Source organism: Ambystoma mexicanum, chromosome 1q (genome assembly GCF_040938575.1).
Source record: "Ambystoma mexicanum isolate Mex_15411 chromosome 1q, UKY_AmexF1_1, whole genome shotgun sequence".
Classification (NCBI taxonomy): Eukaryota; Metazoa; Chordata; class Amphibia; order Caudata; family Ambystomatidae; genus Ambystoma; species Ambystoma mexicanum.
The window spans coordinates 1060935948-1060951336 of NC_090922.1; the positions used below are offsets into that span (position 1 = coordinate 1060935948).

General features: G+C 45.3%; 1 protein-coding gene across 1 annotated transcript in view; it reads right to left on the reverse strand.

Annotated features, from left to right (window-relative positions):
* GTF2B (general transcription factor IIB) overlaps nt 1-11314 on the reverse strand; it is a 221299-nt gene extending 209985 nt beyond the window's left edge. Inside the window, exon 1 of the mRNA XM_069641741.1 lies at nt 10994-11314. Within this exon, the coding sequence (XP_069497842.1) occupies nt 10994-11010 (17 nt within the window). The 5' untranslated portion in view covers nt 11011-11314. The remainder of the gene's footprint in view (nt 1-10993) is intronic.
* Between the last annotated feature and the right edge of the window lie 4075 nt (nt 11315-15389).

The window sequence follows — 15389 nt, forward strand, 5'->3', positions numbered from 1 at the left end:
AGTCCCTTGTTCCTTGCCTTTGTACCTAGTTCCTAGTTCCTGCTTTCTTGTTCCTCCGCCCTGAATTTCGGATTCATGCGCTAATTGATTTCTGCTCCCTTGATTCCCTTTTTGTCTTCCTCTGTTTGCAGGCAGCATTTCTCAGTGCTTTCCCCTTTTAGATGCAGCCCAGTTTGTCTGTGTTCTATATTTCTTTGACTCTGTCCTTTGCTGCTGTAAACCCGTATGCCTTAGCCTTCCTCTTAGATTAGCATCCTGTCTTTCCCTTGGAGGGGTAGGGGGAAGTTTGCATTGGTTATTTCGTTTTTCCCTGCTCCTGATCCTTATTTTCCATTGGGATCCATTCCATGTTTTCCATTGCACAACTGCATTTATTTCCCATTTGATATTTAGGTGTGGTGTGCGGTTGTAGCTAGCTCCTGTGTGAATGCTTATGTTTTCCTCACTAATTTGTAAACACTATTCCAACTTAGGTATTTAGTTTTCCTCCCATTGCTGTTATAGCCTTTCTGAGTCCCAGTTTCATCAACAGGATTTGTGGGCTAGCTAACTTTCAAGAGGTTTATCTCGTCCTCGTGAGTACTGTTCTTTAGTTCCCTTATTTAATACCATCAAGAGTGTTAGTTCACAGATCCTGTCATTGCTTGCCCTCCACGTGGGTTTAGCGCTGTCAGTACCTGTAACAGCAATTGGGGGTAAGGCGCTTGCCGACTTTCCTCGCGGTCAGGTGCTTACCCCACATCCCTTTTCATATATTGGTTTTGTTGTCACACTCTATTTGCACTACTGGGTTCTAGCATACATGAGTCGTTGTTCCTGTGTGCACGTAGTTTAATTCGAAGCCTTTCACTGTGTAATTTAGTGCACCTTTCCCTTGCCATATTCGCTGCCTTTGTACTCGCCTGACTAATCCTGACAGTGGTTTTCTGGATTCCAGTCTGGTGTCAAGGTCCATAGTATTGAGGGATTTTCCAGTTTCTTTTCTCAGTTGGAGTTAGATTTATGTGGGTGGAATGTGCTTGCCATGAGGGTGAATCACAACTGTTATCAGGACGTTGTTGCCCCAGAGAATGTTTATTAGGGTGAAATTATAGTTAGATTTGTTTTTTGCTGAAGATTTTACCCAACGCGTGCTGAGCTGCATGGGTGGCCCGCTTTACATTTGTTGTAGGTGCATGTGGGATAGTTGAGTGGTCAGTGATTTGGTAGAGCTGGCATTCTCTTTTTCAAACCAGATGTTAAAGTCTCCTAATATGATCAGGTGTTGTATTGCGATGTCAGTGGGGTCTACACATTTATCTGAGAACGTCTAATCGTACGTGGGTGGTCTATATAGAAGCAGGAGGGGGTAGGTTGGGTTTGATGGTCCAGGTGGAGGCAGAATGATTCAAAGGCTGATGATGCTATTGATGGTGTTGTTGTGATCCTTAGATAATCTTTGTATGCTATGGCTAGGCACCTCCTCTTTTTACTTTGCGGTTGGTCTGCCAGAGTTGGAAGTTGTTCAGCAAGAATTTGTGTGCAACTACCTTAAAGTCATCCATTAGCCAGGTTTCTTTGAGGAAAAGCACACCCGTTTCCCAATCGCTAAGCTGCTTGTGCATCTTTGTGCTATGCTTTGAAATGTATTGAATTTCAGCGTATCTTTTTGTTTTACGGGGTATGTTTGTATTGCGAGGGTTGTGTCGCTATGTTGAATGGACATTCGTTCCTCCTTCATTTTGAGCCAGTGCTTGACTTTGATGTGGGGTTTGGGGTGTGGACCATTCTTGCTTCTGGTTCTTCATTGAGGAGCTAAAGGAGGTTGCATGCAGGAGCTCATTTTTGGGGTGCTTGTGGGTTCGTAACTTGGAATGCTGTCGTCTTGACAGTCTTCTGTGGCAACAGTGTGGTAAAGTGTTTTTTTCTTCCTTCTAGTTCTATCAGGGTTCTATGTCATTTCAGTGAAACATTTTTTTCCCCAATTGGTTTTTTAAAAATATCTTTCAATGAAAAAAACATAATCGAAGCCCTCCATCCCCCATTTTTTTCTCTATTCCTAGACCCCCCCCCCCTTTGTTATTCGATTAGTTTTTTTGTTAAAAAACCATCTGAAAAAAGCCTGTTGATGAAAGCACGTTGTACCGATCCATCTGTGGTGTTTGCCAATTCTCTATGCGTGGTTAGGATTTCTTTGCAAGGCTGGTTTGGAGGTGGCTAGGTATTGCAAGGTAGAGTGATCTTTGTCACAATTTGCAAAGTGGTTCTTTTGTTTAAGAGGTTCTGTGCAAAGTTTCCCAGAGTATTGAGAGTCGAGAAACAGTTGGTTGCAATGTTTTTCCTTCTACACTGGTGCTTGAGCCATTATGGGCACGTCTTGCCTTCAATAGATCTTGTTAAATGGTCTAGTTGACCAGGGGAGTGGGAGCCTTGATCTTATTAGATCTCTCAGCAGCTTTTGACACCATTGACGACTCCCTCCTGGTGTCTTGGCTGGCCTCACTAGGCTGTAGTGTCCTGGTTTGAATCTTTTCTGATTGATCAGGGCCAATCTCTGTCTCTTCTACTTCTTGCACGCTCACATGTAGAGTTCACATGGGCTCAGCCTTGTCCCCAATGGTGTTTAACATCTATTTACAGCCATTTGTGCATCTCTTCCGCTTTTGCGGCTTCAGGTGCTACTCGTATGCCGATGACACCCAGATTGTTGTTGGATTAGATCTTGACCAGTCTGAGGTTGCGTCGTGCTTGAGTGGATGCCTGGCAGCCATGAATGGGTGGATCAACAATAACTGGCTTAAGCTTAATGGGGACAAGACTGAGGTCTTGGTGGTGGGTTCCCCCTCCATTTCTTCCTTCTGGACCTCATCTTTTTGGTCACCTGTTCTGGATGCTCCTCCGGTGACAGTGGTGAGGAATGTAAGTGTCTACCTGTCCATGTCGCTTTCTTTGACCACCCAGATTAGTGCAGTGTGTAAAGCGGGACATTTCCAGCTCAAGGTTCTCCACTAGGTGTTACCCCTTTTGCCTAGTCGTTTAAGACCTTTGGTAGTTGCCTCTTTGGTGCTCAGTCGCATTGACTATTGTAATGCCCCATTTTTAGCCCAGACTCGCTAGCTATTTCACTGTCTGCACCTACTCCCAAACCTGGCTGCCTGTATTGCTAGCAACACGGCCAATGGGGCTCATATCACGCCAGTGCTTCGGTCGTTGCACTGGTTGCCGGTTGCCAAAAGAATTGAGTACAAATCTCTGTGCTTATTGCACCAGGCGCATCATCGCTATGGGGTGGAGTCCTTACAGGATAAGTGTATTCATTATTTCCCTGGGCTCACACTTCGCTCTGGTACATCCTGTGTGCTTGCTGTTCCACGCTTCCACCTGTTGAGGATTGGTGACTGGGCTTTCTCAATCGCTGCAGCACAGTTGTGGAATGCTCTGCAGTTTACTCTGAGATGTGTCAAGAGTCATGAGTTTAGGCGTGGACTGAAAACTCTGCAATCTTATATTGCTTGGGGGTAGCATCAGATTTGCTGGTTGGACCTAGCACCAAGATGCCCTTGGGTGGACTTGCGCTTCATACATTAGATTAATAATAAATGCGAGGTGTCTGTTACTTTCCTTTTTTTTATCATCAGTTTTTTTGGCTAGCCTATAATCTAGATGTGAAAACACCTAGTGGCAGGGTATCTCTGTGGCATAGACAAAATGTATCACAGTGGGAGGTTATACAGATGGGTAGGGCGATATTGCCGTTGGCTCTTGACTTACTCATGGCAACTTATTTTAATTGCACTACCAGTGATGCGTAAAGAGTGACAGACACTGATTACACTCCTTGTAATGTTTTTTTTCCATAATATCACATTGATTACATTTGTGTAGCGCCCAGACCCGAAGGTATCAGGGTTCTTGTACATGGTAGGTAGGTGAGCATAGGCAATGTAAAGAAAAAGTTACCAGAATACATCGTCATATTCTGCGAACAGCCAGGTTTTCAGCATTTTTCTAACGGTAAGGTATGAGGGTTCATTTCTGATGTGGGTAGCGAGTGAGTTCCACAGGGATGGAGCTGTAATGCAAAAGCTGGAATTGCCTGCTTGCTTAAATTTGAATCTAGGAGTTTCGAGAGCATGGCAGGAAGAGGATTGAAGGGGCGCACCAAAGACTTAGCTGAGATGCAGGGATTGAAGTAAAATGGGGCTTTGTTGTGGACACAGCGGTGTGCGATCACTGGAGTCTTGAACTCGATCTGCGCTTTAATTGGTAGCCAGTGGGCGTTGCCTCTCGTGGCAGAAATGTGGTCTGAGTGTTTTGGACCCAAAGCTGCCCTTAAGGCATTATTATGTAAAAGTTGTAGTGTGGATAAGTTCTTGGGTAGAGGTGCCTGTGAATAGCACATTACAATAGTCCAGTTTACTAGATACGATTGTTCAAGCGAGAGTCCGGCAGTTAGTTGGTGAAAGGAATGTTCTGCTCACGGCGATACATTTCGCTGTGTAGGCTTTGGAAGAGGCCAAAGCACTCACCTACCTATTGCTGCATATTAATAAGCAATGTTGTTTTAGCCCGTTTAGATTACCCTAGCAAAACGGAATCTGCCTATTGCTGCATCTTAATAAGCAATGTTGTTTTAGCCTGTTTATATTACCCTAGCAAAACGGAATATGCCTATTGCTGCATTTCACTTGCAATGTTGATTTAGCCTGTCTCACACTGCCTTAGCTAAACTGATCTTGCCTATTAGTGCACACCATCTGCAAAATCGAACCTACCTATTGTTGCATCTTACTAAACATTGTCTTAACCTGCTCTACACTGCCCCAGTAAAATTGAATCTACCCTTGGTCAGCACACTTAGCCTGTGCTCATGGTCTCCCCCACAGTGATTAAGCGTCAGTGTGATCCCACCTCCTTCTCTGCCACCAGGTGTGACCTATCTTGCATCTAGGTGTCGTGCACTTCCATCATGCTCCTCAGGGCGCTCCTTATACTGCACCACGTTCTGCCCTTTCAAGCAGCCATTACCACCCAGTTACTCACACTATTCGACACCTTGACTCACCCCAGCCCTCTCCACCTGACTCTGTCCAGTGTGATCCCTACAATGGGCCCTGCGACCACCACCTTAGGCCCACACCACATCAATAACTACACCAACTTATATCTTAATGACCTTGCTCTCCGGTTGGAACACTTCGCTATGAAACCTACGCCGAACCAACCATGCTCTTTATCTCTCAGAAACAAGAGATTAGGCACTAGATTCCGCATACAACCTACCCGCAGTAACTTCTCCAAGCGAACACTACATACACCACCGTGCTTACCCCATCCAACCACTAACAGCAAACCCTCTACTTCTGAGGCTAAACTGCCACTCATCCAGGGCGCCCTTATCAATGCCAGATCTCTTCCAGCGCACGCATTAGACAATGCAGACCTCATCACATCTTCAGATCTCGACTTTATTGCCATATCTGAAACTTGGCAACATGCCACATCCGGACCCTCACTGACCCTTGCCTTACCACCCGACTACGATATCATGCGTTGCGACCGCACCACTACCCAGGCCAGAGGTGGTGGCGTGGCCATCATCCATAAAAACACTCTCGATCTAAGAGTGTCGACCAACTCAACCAAACTTGAGTCCGCTGAATTACTCTCAGTCAAACTCTCACTAACGCCCAATCAGACAGCCACCCTCCACCTTATCTACTGGCCCCCAGGCCCTGCACCCACCTTTGTCGGCGAAATATTCACCCTCCTCCTCGACAATACCAAAACCAACTCTCAAATTATCATCCTAGGTGACTTTAATCCGGGACTTGTTGACCCTAAAAAGATCATATTGCACTGGACCTGGAGAACGCTCTAACCAACTTTGGTTTCACCTTGCACATTCAGGAGCCTATTCATACAAAAGGCAGGACCCTTGACTGGTTAGCCGGCTCCAACTGCAATATCAATGTCCTTGCCAACACCCCCTGCCTATGGTCCGACCACCACATCATCACCTTTAATATTGAAGCCACCCCCCCCCCATGTCCCGACTCTGATAGCTCCAGCCCTCCCCACTAGAAATAAAAGACATAACTAAGGAGAAACTCATCCCTTTGCTACTCCCATCTCTTAATGCTGCCACTAACTCCTGCAAGGATCCCACCGCCCTAGCAGACATCTACAACTGTAGTATGCTTACCGCTATAGACTCCATCGCCCCTATCAAACTCAGGAAGGCTAAACCACGTGCACACCTGAACTCCTGGTTCACACCACAGTTAAGAGTGCTCCGCAAAGCTAAACGCTGTGCTGAAAATCGCTGGAAAAGTCACCCTTCTGATAAGCACAAAGACGGCTTCTTCCTTGCATCGCTCACATACAAAGAAGCCATTATCGCTGCAAAAAAAAAAAAAAGACTCCCTCAATAACCGTATCCTGCAAGCTGACTCCAACACTAAGGAACTCTTTAAGATCCTAAAAGAGCTTGAAACTCCAGTCACCCCCCCTGACGCCTGCATTAAAGATGGTAAATGGTGTGCCAACATCCAGGCAGCCTTACTCTCCATGCTACAGTCCAAGATTAAAGACAAACAAACAAGTTAATCTGAAATTAGACAATCGCCCTCCCACCCCTGTAGGGGCCTTCTCTCCTGACTTCCCCAATTCTAAACCTTTTGCCTTTTCACCGCTCACTACTGCTGAGATGGAAAACATCATCCTGAGGATCAAACAGTCTAATTGCCAAGGTGATCCGTGCCCCGCTCCCATCATTAAGGAATCTGCCCACAATTTGGCCCCATTCATTACGGCCTTCATCAACTTCTTTAAAACAGGTATTGTCCCTGACAACCTTAAGGACGCATGGGTGATCCCATTGCTAAAAAAACCTTCCTTAGACTCAAGCATACCTACTAACTTCAGACCCATAACTACCATCCCATTCCTGCTCAAAATCTTAGACCGTGCAGCATACTGCAGATCCAAGAGAATTTGGAAACTAATAATCTTTTAGGTCTCAGATAATCTGGATTCCGTCCCAGACATGGGACATAGACGGCTCGGATAGATCTCAAAACACAAATTGAAGTCTTGATGGACAAGGGTAAACTAGCCATGTCACTCCTCCTCGACCTCTCTGCGGCATTCGATCTGGTCAATCACCAAATCTTATGCAGGCACCTCCACTCTGCCGCCCACTTCTCTCCATCAGCCACGGCCTGGATTAAATCCTTTCTGACTAATAGATCTATGCGGGTCTTTTCTCAGTCTGCAGCTGCAGATCCTTCCCCAATTCACTGTGGCGTCCCTCAGGGTTCTTGTGCGTCACCCACACTAATGTTTTTACTAAACCTCTCTTTGATGTACTTGACTATCTAGGTGTCTCCTACACAAATTACGCCGACGACACCCAGACACTCATTCCCATTACTGGAGACTACTCAGCTGACACCAAGGCCCTGAATGACGTTTACCTGGTCATCCAAGCCTGGATGGCACAACACCAGCTTTGCCTCAATGACAAGACGGAGCTCCTCACCCTGGGCACTACACAACACCTCCGCAAACTTGAGCCGTCCTACCAGTCTTTCAGCATTGATGGCAATACCATCCATGTTTCAAAAGACACAAAAACCTTAGGCTTTTACCTTGACGCCACTCTATCCTTATCTCGACAAACAAATGCAGTCAGATCTGCTTCTGCATACACCTGCAAACTCATCGCAGCCTGTAGGCCTTTTCTGGCCACCCCGAATAGTGTCACACTAGCCAGAACCCTCATTATGTCCAAAATTAACTATGGCAGCGCCCTATACTTAGGCACTAGCCAAGAGAACCTGAATAAATTACAAATCACCCAGAATAACGCTATCAGAGCTGCCTTAAACATCCCTCGCAACCCCCACATCTCTGAATCTAGAACTAACCTACAGTGGCTACCCGTCAAACAGAGAATCTCGCTGAAATCTCTAGCCCTCACGCACAAATGTTTGGCCAACAAGGCCCCCCCCGTACCTCTGCAGTCGGATATCCCACCATGCGCCTACCCGGCCGCAAAGAATCGCCCAGACCTACTGTTTATCGATCCCTAGGTTCAAACTTCAAAAAGCGGGTGGCACAAGCTTCCCTGTCCTTGCCTCCAAGCTATGGAATGCCCTCCCCATCTCCATCAGATCTGAAGACTCTTTCAACGTATTCAAGTCTAAAACGAAATCATGGCTTTTCAATCAGCATTGAAACATGCTCTGCACACCACTGAGCATCAGCCTACTTATCGCCTGCGGTACATTTTGTCTCTATGCCTCATGTAAAATATTTGATCTGTAAATTATGTATATTGATATACTTGTTGATTACTATGTTTGTACATTCGCCCTGTGTTTATAATGCTGTATATTATATGCTCTGTATGTAACTGCACACAAGTTGTGCCCTGATGCCTTCGGGCCTGATGGTGCGCGTTACAAATAAAACAAATACAAATTAGTTATGTTGAGTTCTGAATCGAAGTAGACAGCGAGAGTCTTGATGTGCTTAGAGAACTGGATGATAAGTGTCATCAATGGAGAAAGAGGAGTAAGTGGGCTTCAAATTTCTTAGACGCATGGGGGAACCCACAACGAGAAGATGCTGCAAGTCTGGTTTGTAGCCTCAACATCCTCAGCATAGTGTCCTGAGATGAGGAGGAGGAGGAGGAGGAGGAGGATTTGAGTGGCGTCCCGGAAAGTTGGTGTAGGGAATGCCAAGGGACTCGAGATGGTCAAAGAGGGGCATGGTGTAGGTGTTGTAGAGGGCAGGAGAGATGCAGGAGTCCCAATTGGGACAGAGATGGGATCTTCGATAGCATCTCCAATGAAGACCCTGGAAGAGCGTCCACTCAAAAAAGATGTAGCCCAGGATGCTGCCTCTTGGGGAAAAAAAGAAATTGGACAAGAAATGCTGGCAGAGATTATCATGATCAACAAAGTCAAATGCGACCGAGATGTCTAGAAGGACCAAGACTGCTATGTTGCCTGAGCCACAGAACCTGTCTAATTGGATTTTGAGGTCAAGGAGCGCTGGTGCGGTGCTGTGCTTGGGACGAAAGCCAGATGTCATGAAACAAGTAGTTTGTATTGTTCCAGAAAGGTTTGGATATGGGAGTACGGTCCAGGATTTTTAGTAGGAAGGATACTGTGGTAATGGGCCGGTAAATGGTGGGGAGGCGTTCAGGGAAGGTTTCTTAATAAGGGGGGGGGGGGGGGGGGGGAGACCCACGCTGCTTTGAGACATGTGGGGATGGCGTGGAGGCAAAAGATGCATTGATAAAGTCAGTTATAATGGGTGCAAGAGTATCTGTGCACAATTTAAATATGTGGTCTGGGCATGCATCTCCTTTACAGTTCGAGGAGCTGCACTATTTTGGAAATGTTGTCCACTGTGACTGCGGATAAGTTGAACTGGGGAGGTAATGGTAGTTCAGCATATAGCGATGGTGTCCAAGTGAAGGGAGGTTTGGCTGCGAGTTGGATTTTTTTTGCTGTAATTCTGTCTCTTAGTTGGTCAATTTTAATCGAAAGGGCGGTTTGGATGGTCGTGCACCAGGCTTTGTCGGTGTGTACCTGGGAGGTGGCAGGAAGGGGGTTCGCAAGCTCTTTAAGAATGGCAATGAGCTCTTTACAGTTGGAGCTGGCTTCAGAGATCCTAGCGTTGAGGGGTTTAGGTTTGATGGTGATTAGTATATTTTTGTAGGTTTTAGCTGCAGTGTTGAAGGCTTTAATATTAAATGGTGTGGGGTGTTCTCCAGGTGCGTTACCATGCATGTTTAAGCCTATGGAGTAAGATCAGGTCATTGGAGAACCAGATTTTGGTATGTCTGCCTGGTTTAGGGATTTTAGATTTGATGGGCGCATGTTGGTCCATGGTGAGAGTAAGTGCATGTGGGTCGTTAGCTGTAGGCTTACAGTGGGAAAGATGCACCTGATGAGGTTAATTCATATGCAAATTGGGGGGTGTTCTCATGGCGTTTACTGCAGAGCCTCAGGAAAAAAAATGGAACAGAATGCATAACCGTCCTACGTGTTTCTTATTTATTTTGTTGTGCTGTGTGTGGTAAAATACCTTTCCCACTAGTGTGACCATATAAACGGATATGTTAAGTTATTGGGTATTTATACTGCGCCCATCACCAAACCACCTTTACGGCACCTAACCCTGGCAGAGAAGTGGCATATTGGTGAACCCATCAGAATGTCTTTTTTGGGGAGGGAGAGGCATGAATGATACTGTACAGAACCGCATGCACCACAAACTGCTGATGTGCCTACGCATCTAAAGTGTACTGCAAAACCCTTTTTGTAAACTTGGCTACTCTGTCTACAACTTAATTTCTTTTACTCATCACTGAACCTGTTTTTGCAGCTCGCTTAGGGCCCTCACCATTGAGCAGTCTGAGCTCACAGGATTCTGAGAAGTGAAAACTGGGACAGGTGACCAGGATAGAAATGGGACAATCATGTCTTGAGGTGAAGCGCTACTCTATTGCTACCAGCCACAACAATGTACGTTTATGTTTTTTAAGAAACATAAATATGCATAGGGACATTCACTGACTCCACAGGAGGGACACTTAATTACTATGATACAAGAAGCGCATGCACGGTTGACACCGCTGCAAAGCTCTTACGGGCATGGAGACACAGTGGGGGACGGCAGAATAAGCAGAAGATGCGTCTGATATTATACGATGCTAACAGTGTACGCTGCAGCAAATCACCTACGAAAGAGGTTGAGACAAAGAGGAGCAGTTGCTACAAATGAAAATAAAAGGAGGGGGGCTGCCGAGAAACATGAGAATGTAAGACACATGCTCACACGAGCCCCTCTAAGAGACCCCGGGCACGATTGTTCTTATTAGAAAACGTGACAGGAGTCATGAACAGTAATCTAGAAAAGAGAACAGTCACGGTAAACCGTGGACATCCATTCGCCCTACGGAGACCACCCCATACCGGAAAACGCACTCACTCACCGGCTTGTTGACGCCATGGTAGCAACTAGTTCCGATTAGAATAACGGACCAAGCAACGTGTTCTCATGATCTCATCACGTAACTTACACGTTACGTTCTATGCAACGTAAACCTAGTGAACTGACTGCGTTGCCGTTGCGTTCCGTTCCAAGCAGACCTACACCTCAAGGGGACCCAAGCTGACCAGTTCACGTAGAAGTCGGAGCAAACCCCTTCGCTAGGAGATGACGTATGAGAACACAAGAGGACATGCCAACCTAGTTCTTGCGATCTGAGCAGAACACAGAGTAGTGTGGTTGGCAGTGGTGGAAATGGAAAAAAATGTAAAGAGGGATCACACAAAGGCCCCGGTGGGGGTGGAGTTTGGAAGTAGGGGTGGAGTTTGGAAGTAGGCGGAGCTGGCAATTGGACTCCACTCAAAGGAAATGTACAAAATAATAGTTTAAAAATGATGCAATTTCTTTCATGCTGATCCTTTTCAAACTCCACATCAATTCCACTTTACATTACTCCCATGACAGCGGTGTACCCAAATTAATGGTGTTAAAGCAGTGATTTTTAGTACATTAAGGGATCCATAGACCAGATATACAGTAGAAGGCTATGTTGTATATATGCTCAGACCTTCAGTGGAGTTGTAACTTTAGGATTATTGAACAGCAATGGTGGCAGCATAAATAAAGGTAATTGCACAGCACAGTTGAATTCACTGCATTGTAATGTCCAAGTCTCTGGGCTTTCTCATAGTCTTTGTGGCTATAACAAGTCTTACTCCTCATGCAGAAGGAGCGCCAGTAGCTGCTGCGAAAAAGGATTTCATCAAGGTTCCCGGCGCAAGACAGAATCTGTCTTTGAGCTTATAGAAGTGGAAATGTGTGAGGACATCGGACAGTGTCCGGTCCAGCTCGATCGATTCTTCTAAAATGGAACCAAGAAAGTGACCAAAGAGGCCGGCAACATAATCCTCCAATTCCTGGTCGGTCACCTCAACTGGCCCTCCTCTGATTCATATGTTGTTATGGCAGGACTGGTTTTCGGAGTCCTTGAGCTTTGTTTCGGCATTGTGCATCCTCTCTTCCAGGGCATGTATGCATTTGGTCCACTCACAGACCTTATATGACTGTTTTGCACAGATTAGTCTTGACCTCCTCAATGAGGTGTTCAGCCTCGTCCAGGCGTTATTCCAACAAGGATATTTCCCGCCATTTCAGAAAGGCTACATTGGTGTTGTCCCTTGAGCTTTGCCATCCATTGCTGCAAGTCCGCCTTCGTGGCCAGTTGGGGGTTAGCTGGTGTCGGCCTGTCCTCATGTATTTGGGCAACTGTAGTGAGATCTTTTGTCCCCTGGTCCTGAGTCTGCAGCATCGAAGCTATGTCTCCCGATTTCGGGGTTTTAGCTTTGGGCATGACGGGCACCCACCCTTGCTGATGCTACCAGGGAAGGCAGAGCCACCCAAGAACCGGTGTGATCTATGCTTTGAGAAGGTGACAAACCCTGGAGGCATCCAGTCCCCCAAACAAGCCCATAAAGCAAAGGATCCTAAGCTTCCAGGGGCCTCAATGGGTCATGACCATCATTGGCATCATGTGTCGGTATACTAAACACAGAGCAGAAAGTCAACACACTCTCCCAGCCACCTTGAGGCTCCTTAAAGGTTGAGGAATCCATCACCCCCTTGATAGCAGTTCCTCAATGTCCCAATATGTATATTAAATATACCTGTCCACCAGGCAGCTGGGCAGTGAGCTGGGAAGAGAAGCCTCCGGATGGGGGAGGGCCGCCCTCTCCAATATTTTGATATCTCCCCTATAAATAGGATCAATGACTGCTGCCAATACACCTAGGCCATATCGCCAGGCTAGGGTTGACTTAGAGGCGAGTCTGATATACGTACCAGGGGGAGGAGTGAGATATCAATTCTCTATCTCCAGGTTGTATTAATTCTCCTCTACTGTCAAATCCTATAGACGTCCATATGTCCACACAGCTAACAGTTATTACAATTTCTGCCTGGCAAATCAAAGTTTCTTTCTTCATGGTTCAACTTGAAAAGGCAACAACACACAGATTCCCTTCTCAGGAGTCAAATCAGTTTCCAGTATTCTACACAGAGCTTAAATTACGACACCTTAATCAGGATACACCATTCAACAGTTTTACTTTAGTCATGATGGTTTAGGCAATAATTCATCAAAACACAGTTGTGAAATTTCAGTTCATGCCACCTTCTACTTCAACCACAACCTTCTTCCACAGTTACAGTACTTCAGCTTCTTCTCTTCCTGGTCAACTCACCTCACAGGACTAACCACTAATTGTCCCTTTCCTGGTAAACTCACCTGCCAGCATAAAACCCCTACAACTACTACTTGTACTGTGTGGTAAGGCTTGCTCACAACTTTCCACATGTAACTCCTTAATGGAGAAAGTTAAATCAACAACATCTTCTGGAACAAGTCTTTTGACTTGAAACACAATTGGCTTTTAACTTCTTTCATACACAAGAGGATGATGATTGTCACATTGATTTGATTGCCCTTGACAATACAGGCTGCAATTTTATCCCCCTTGATCCTTTCTACAAGGAGTGCTCTCCCCCTGTTGTCTCTGATATCTTTCCACACAACTCTCTGTTTATTGTCAATGTGGTTGCCTTCTGGAGGCTTAGCCATTTTGCTTAATAACAGAATGAATATAACTTCTCACATACTTGTTGCCACAGATGCTGTTCTTGCTGTTCAATGCACTTTTATGCACGGGGATAACTCTCCTTTCATAGTAATAACTGTATATTGGAACCCTATGAAAGACCCAATAGACTACATGTTTGAACAACTGGACATTGTACTAGAAGAGATATACTCTAGACAGCTGACAGCTGGAACAGTACATCATAGTGGGTAGAGATTTTAACGCTTGTCTTTGTCACAACTTGCGAGAACTAAAAAGATATCTCCATACCATCTGTTGGCTAAACAAAATGGGGATAGATGGTGTGAATTTCTGGAAGGGTGGGACATACACCTTCTAGAATTCCACCTCAATGTCTTACCTTACACTTGGCAACGTGGCGTATATTCCTCCCATATAGATTACATTGCAGTATCTATCCAGCTGGTACCAATGTCTAAACTAGTGCATACCACTAACCCTCTGTTAGGTGACCATATGATTATTACTGGAAATACAACTTGAAAATGACTGTGCAATTGAACTTTACATTAAACAAAATAATATACTATCCCATTTTCAGATAGGCTTTCGTCAGCAGATGGGTACGCCCTTAAACGCAACAATTCTAGCACATTTGTTGGAGATGAGTAGAAAACATAACAATGCCTCTATTTTTATGTCATCCTTAGACCTCACTTCAGCGTTTGACCGTGTCATTGGAAATGTGCTGTGGAGTATAATGAGGGTAATGGGTTTCCCTCTTCAAATTATCTGGATACTCTCAATGCTGCACACTGATACTACTGTAAAAATACATATCAATCAACAGGGAGCAATTACCAAACCCATTCCAATGAATATCTGAGTCAAACAAGGCTGCAACCTTGGGGCGACTCTATTTAATTTATATTTAAGCGACATGGATGTTACATGGTCACAGGGAGTGTGCTATCTGGCAAAACTAGGTAAACAAAAAATTCAATGGATAGCATTTGCCGGTGACATTTTATTATTCGATTTAACACTGTATGGCCTACAAACCAAGCTAGAACTTTTCAACCAAAATGCACAGCAACATAATCTGCTAGCGAACCGTTAGAAATGAAACATTGTTATATTTAATAAAAATAGAAGGAGAATACGCTCCTATAAATGGAGTTTGGCAGGGATTACGATCTAAAGGACTCTATCAATCAAGTACCTGGGATATAATCTTGGTAACACATCCTCCATTGCCATGTGGAAAAAGGTTATAATGGACAAAACTAAACCTCTTCGATCACAAATGAAGATCACATAAGCTAGGTATTGTCAATTTTCCATGTCTTCATTGTTTGAATTGTATTCTTTGAAAGTGAAGGCTGTTATCCTATACGGCCTAGACATGTGCCTCTCTAACCTTGAAAATATTCTAAACAGCGCACAGGCTTCGATATGGAAATACACCCTTAAACTTTCTAAGGCACTTCCTAACCCAATTCTATGCCACAAGATACGAATTGTCTCTTTAGCAGCTCGACATAAATGGAGACAGTTCTCACGCGCCGCCGCCTTCCGTGGACCCTGTGGTCCAGATTGCGGCTTGCAGGCCGCCATTGAATTGACCGTCACGTTTCTCTGACGTTGACGGCAGCGGTCTAGCGTTGCGGCAACAGCGGACAGGGAGGCTTATTAGCCACGCCCTCCCTGTTCACTGTGCGTTGCAACCCGCTTCGGTCAGCC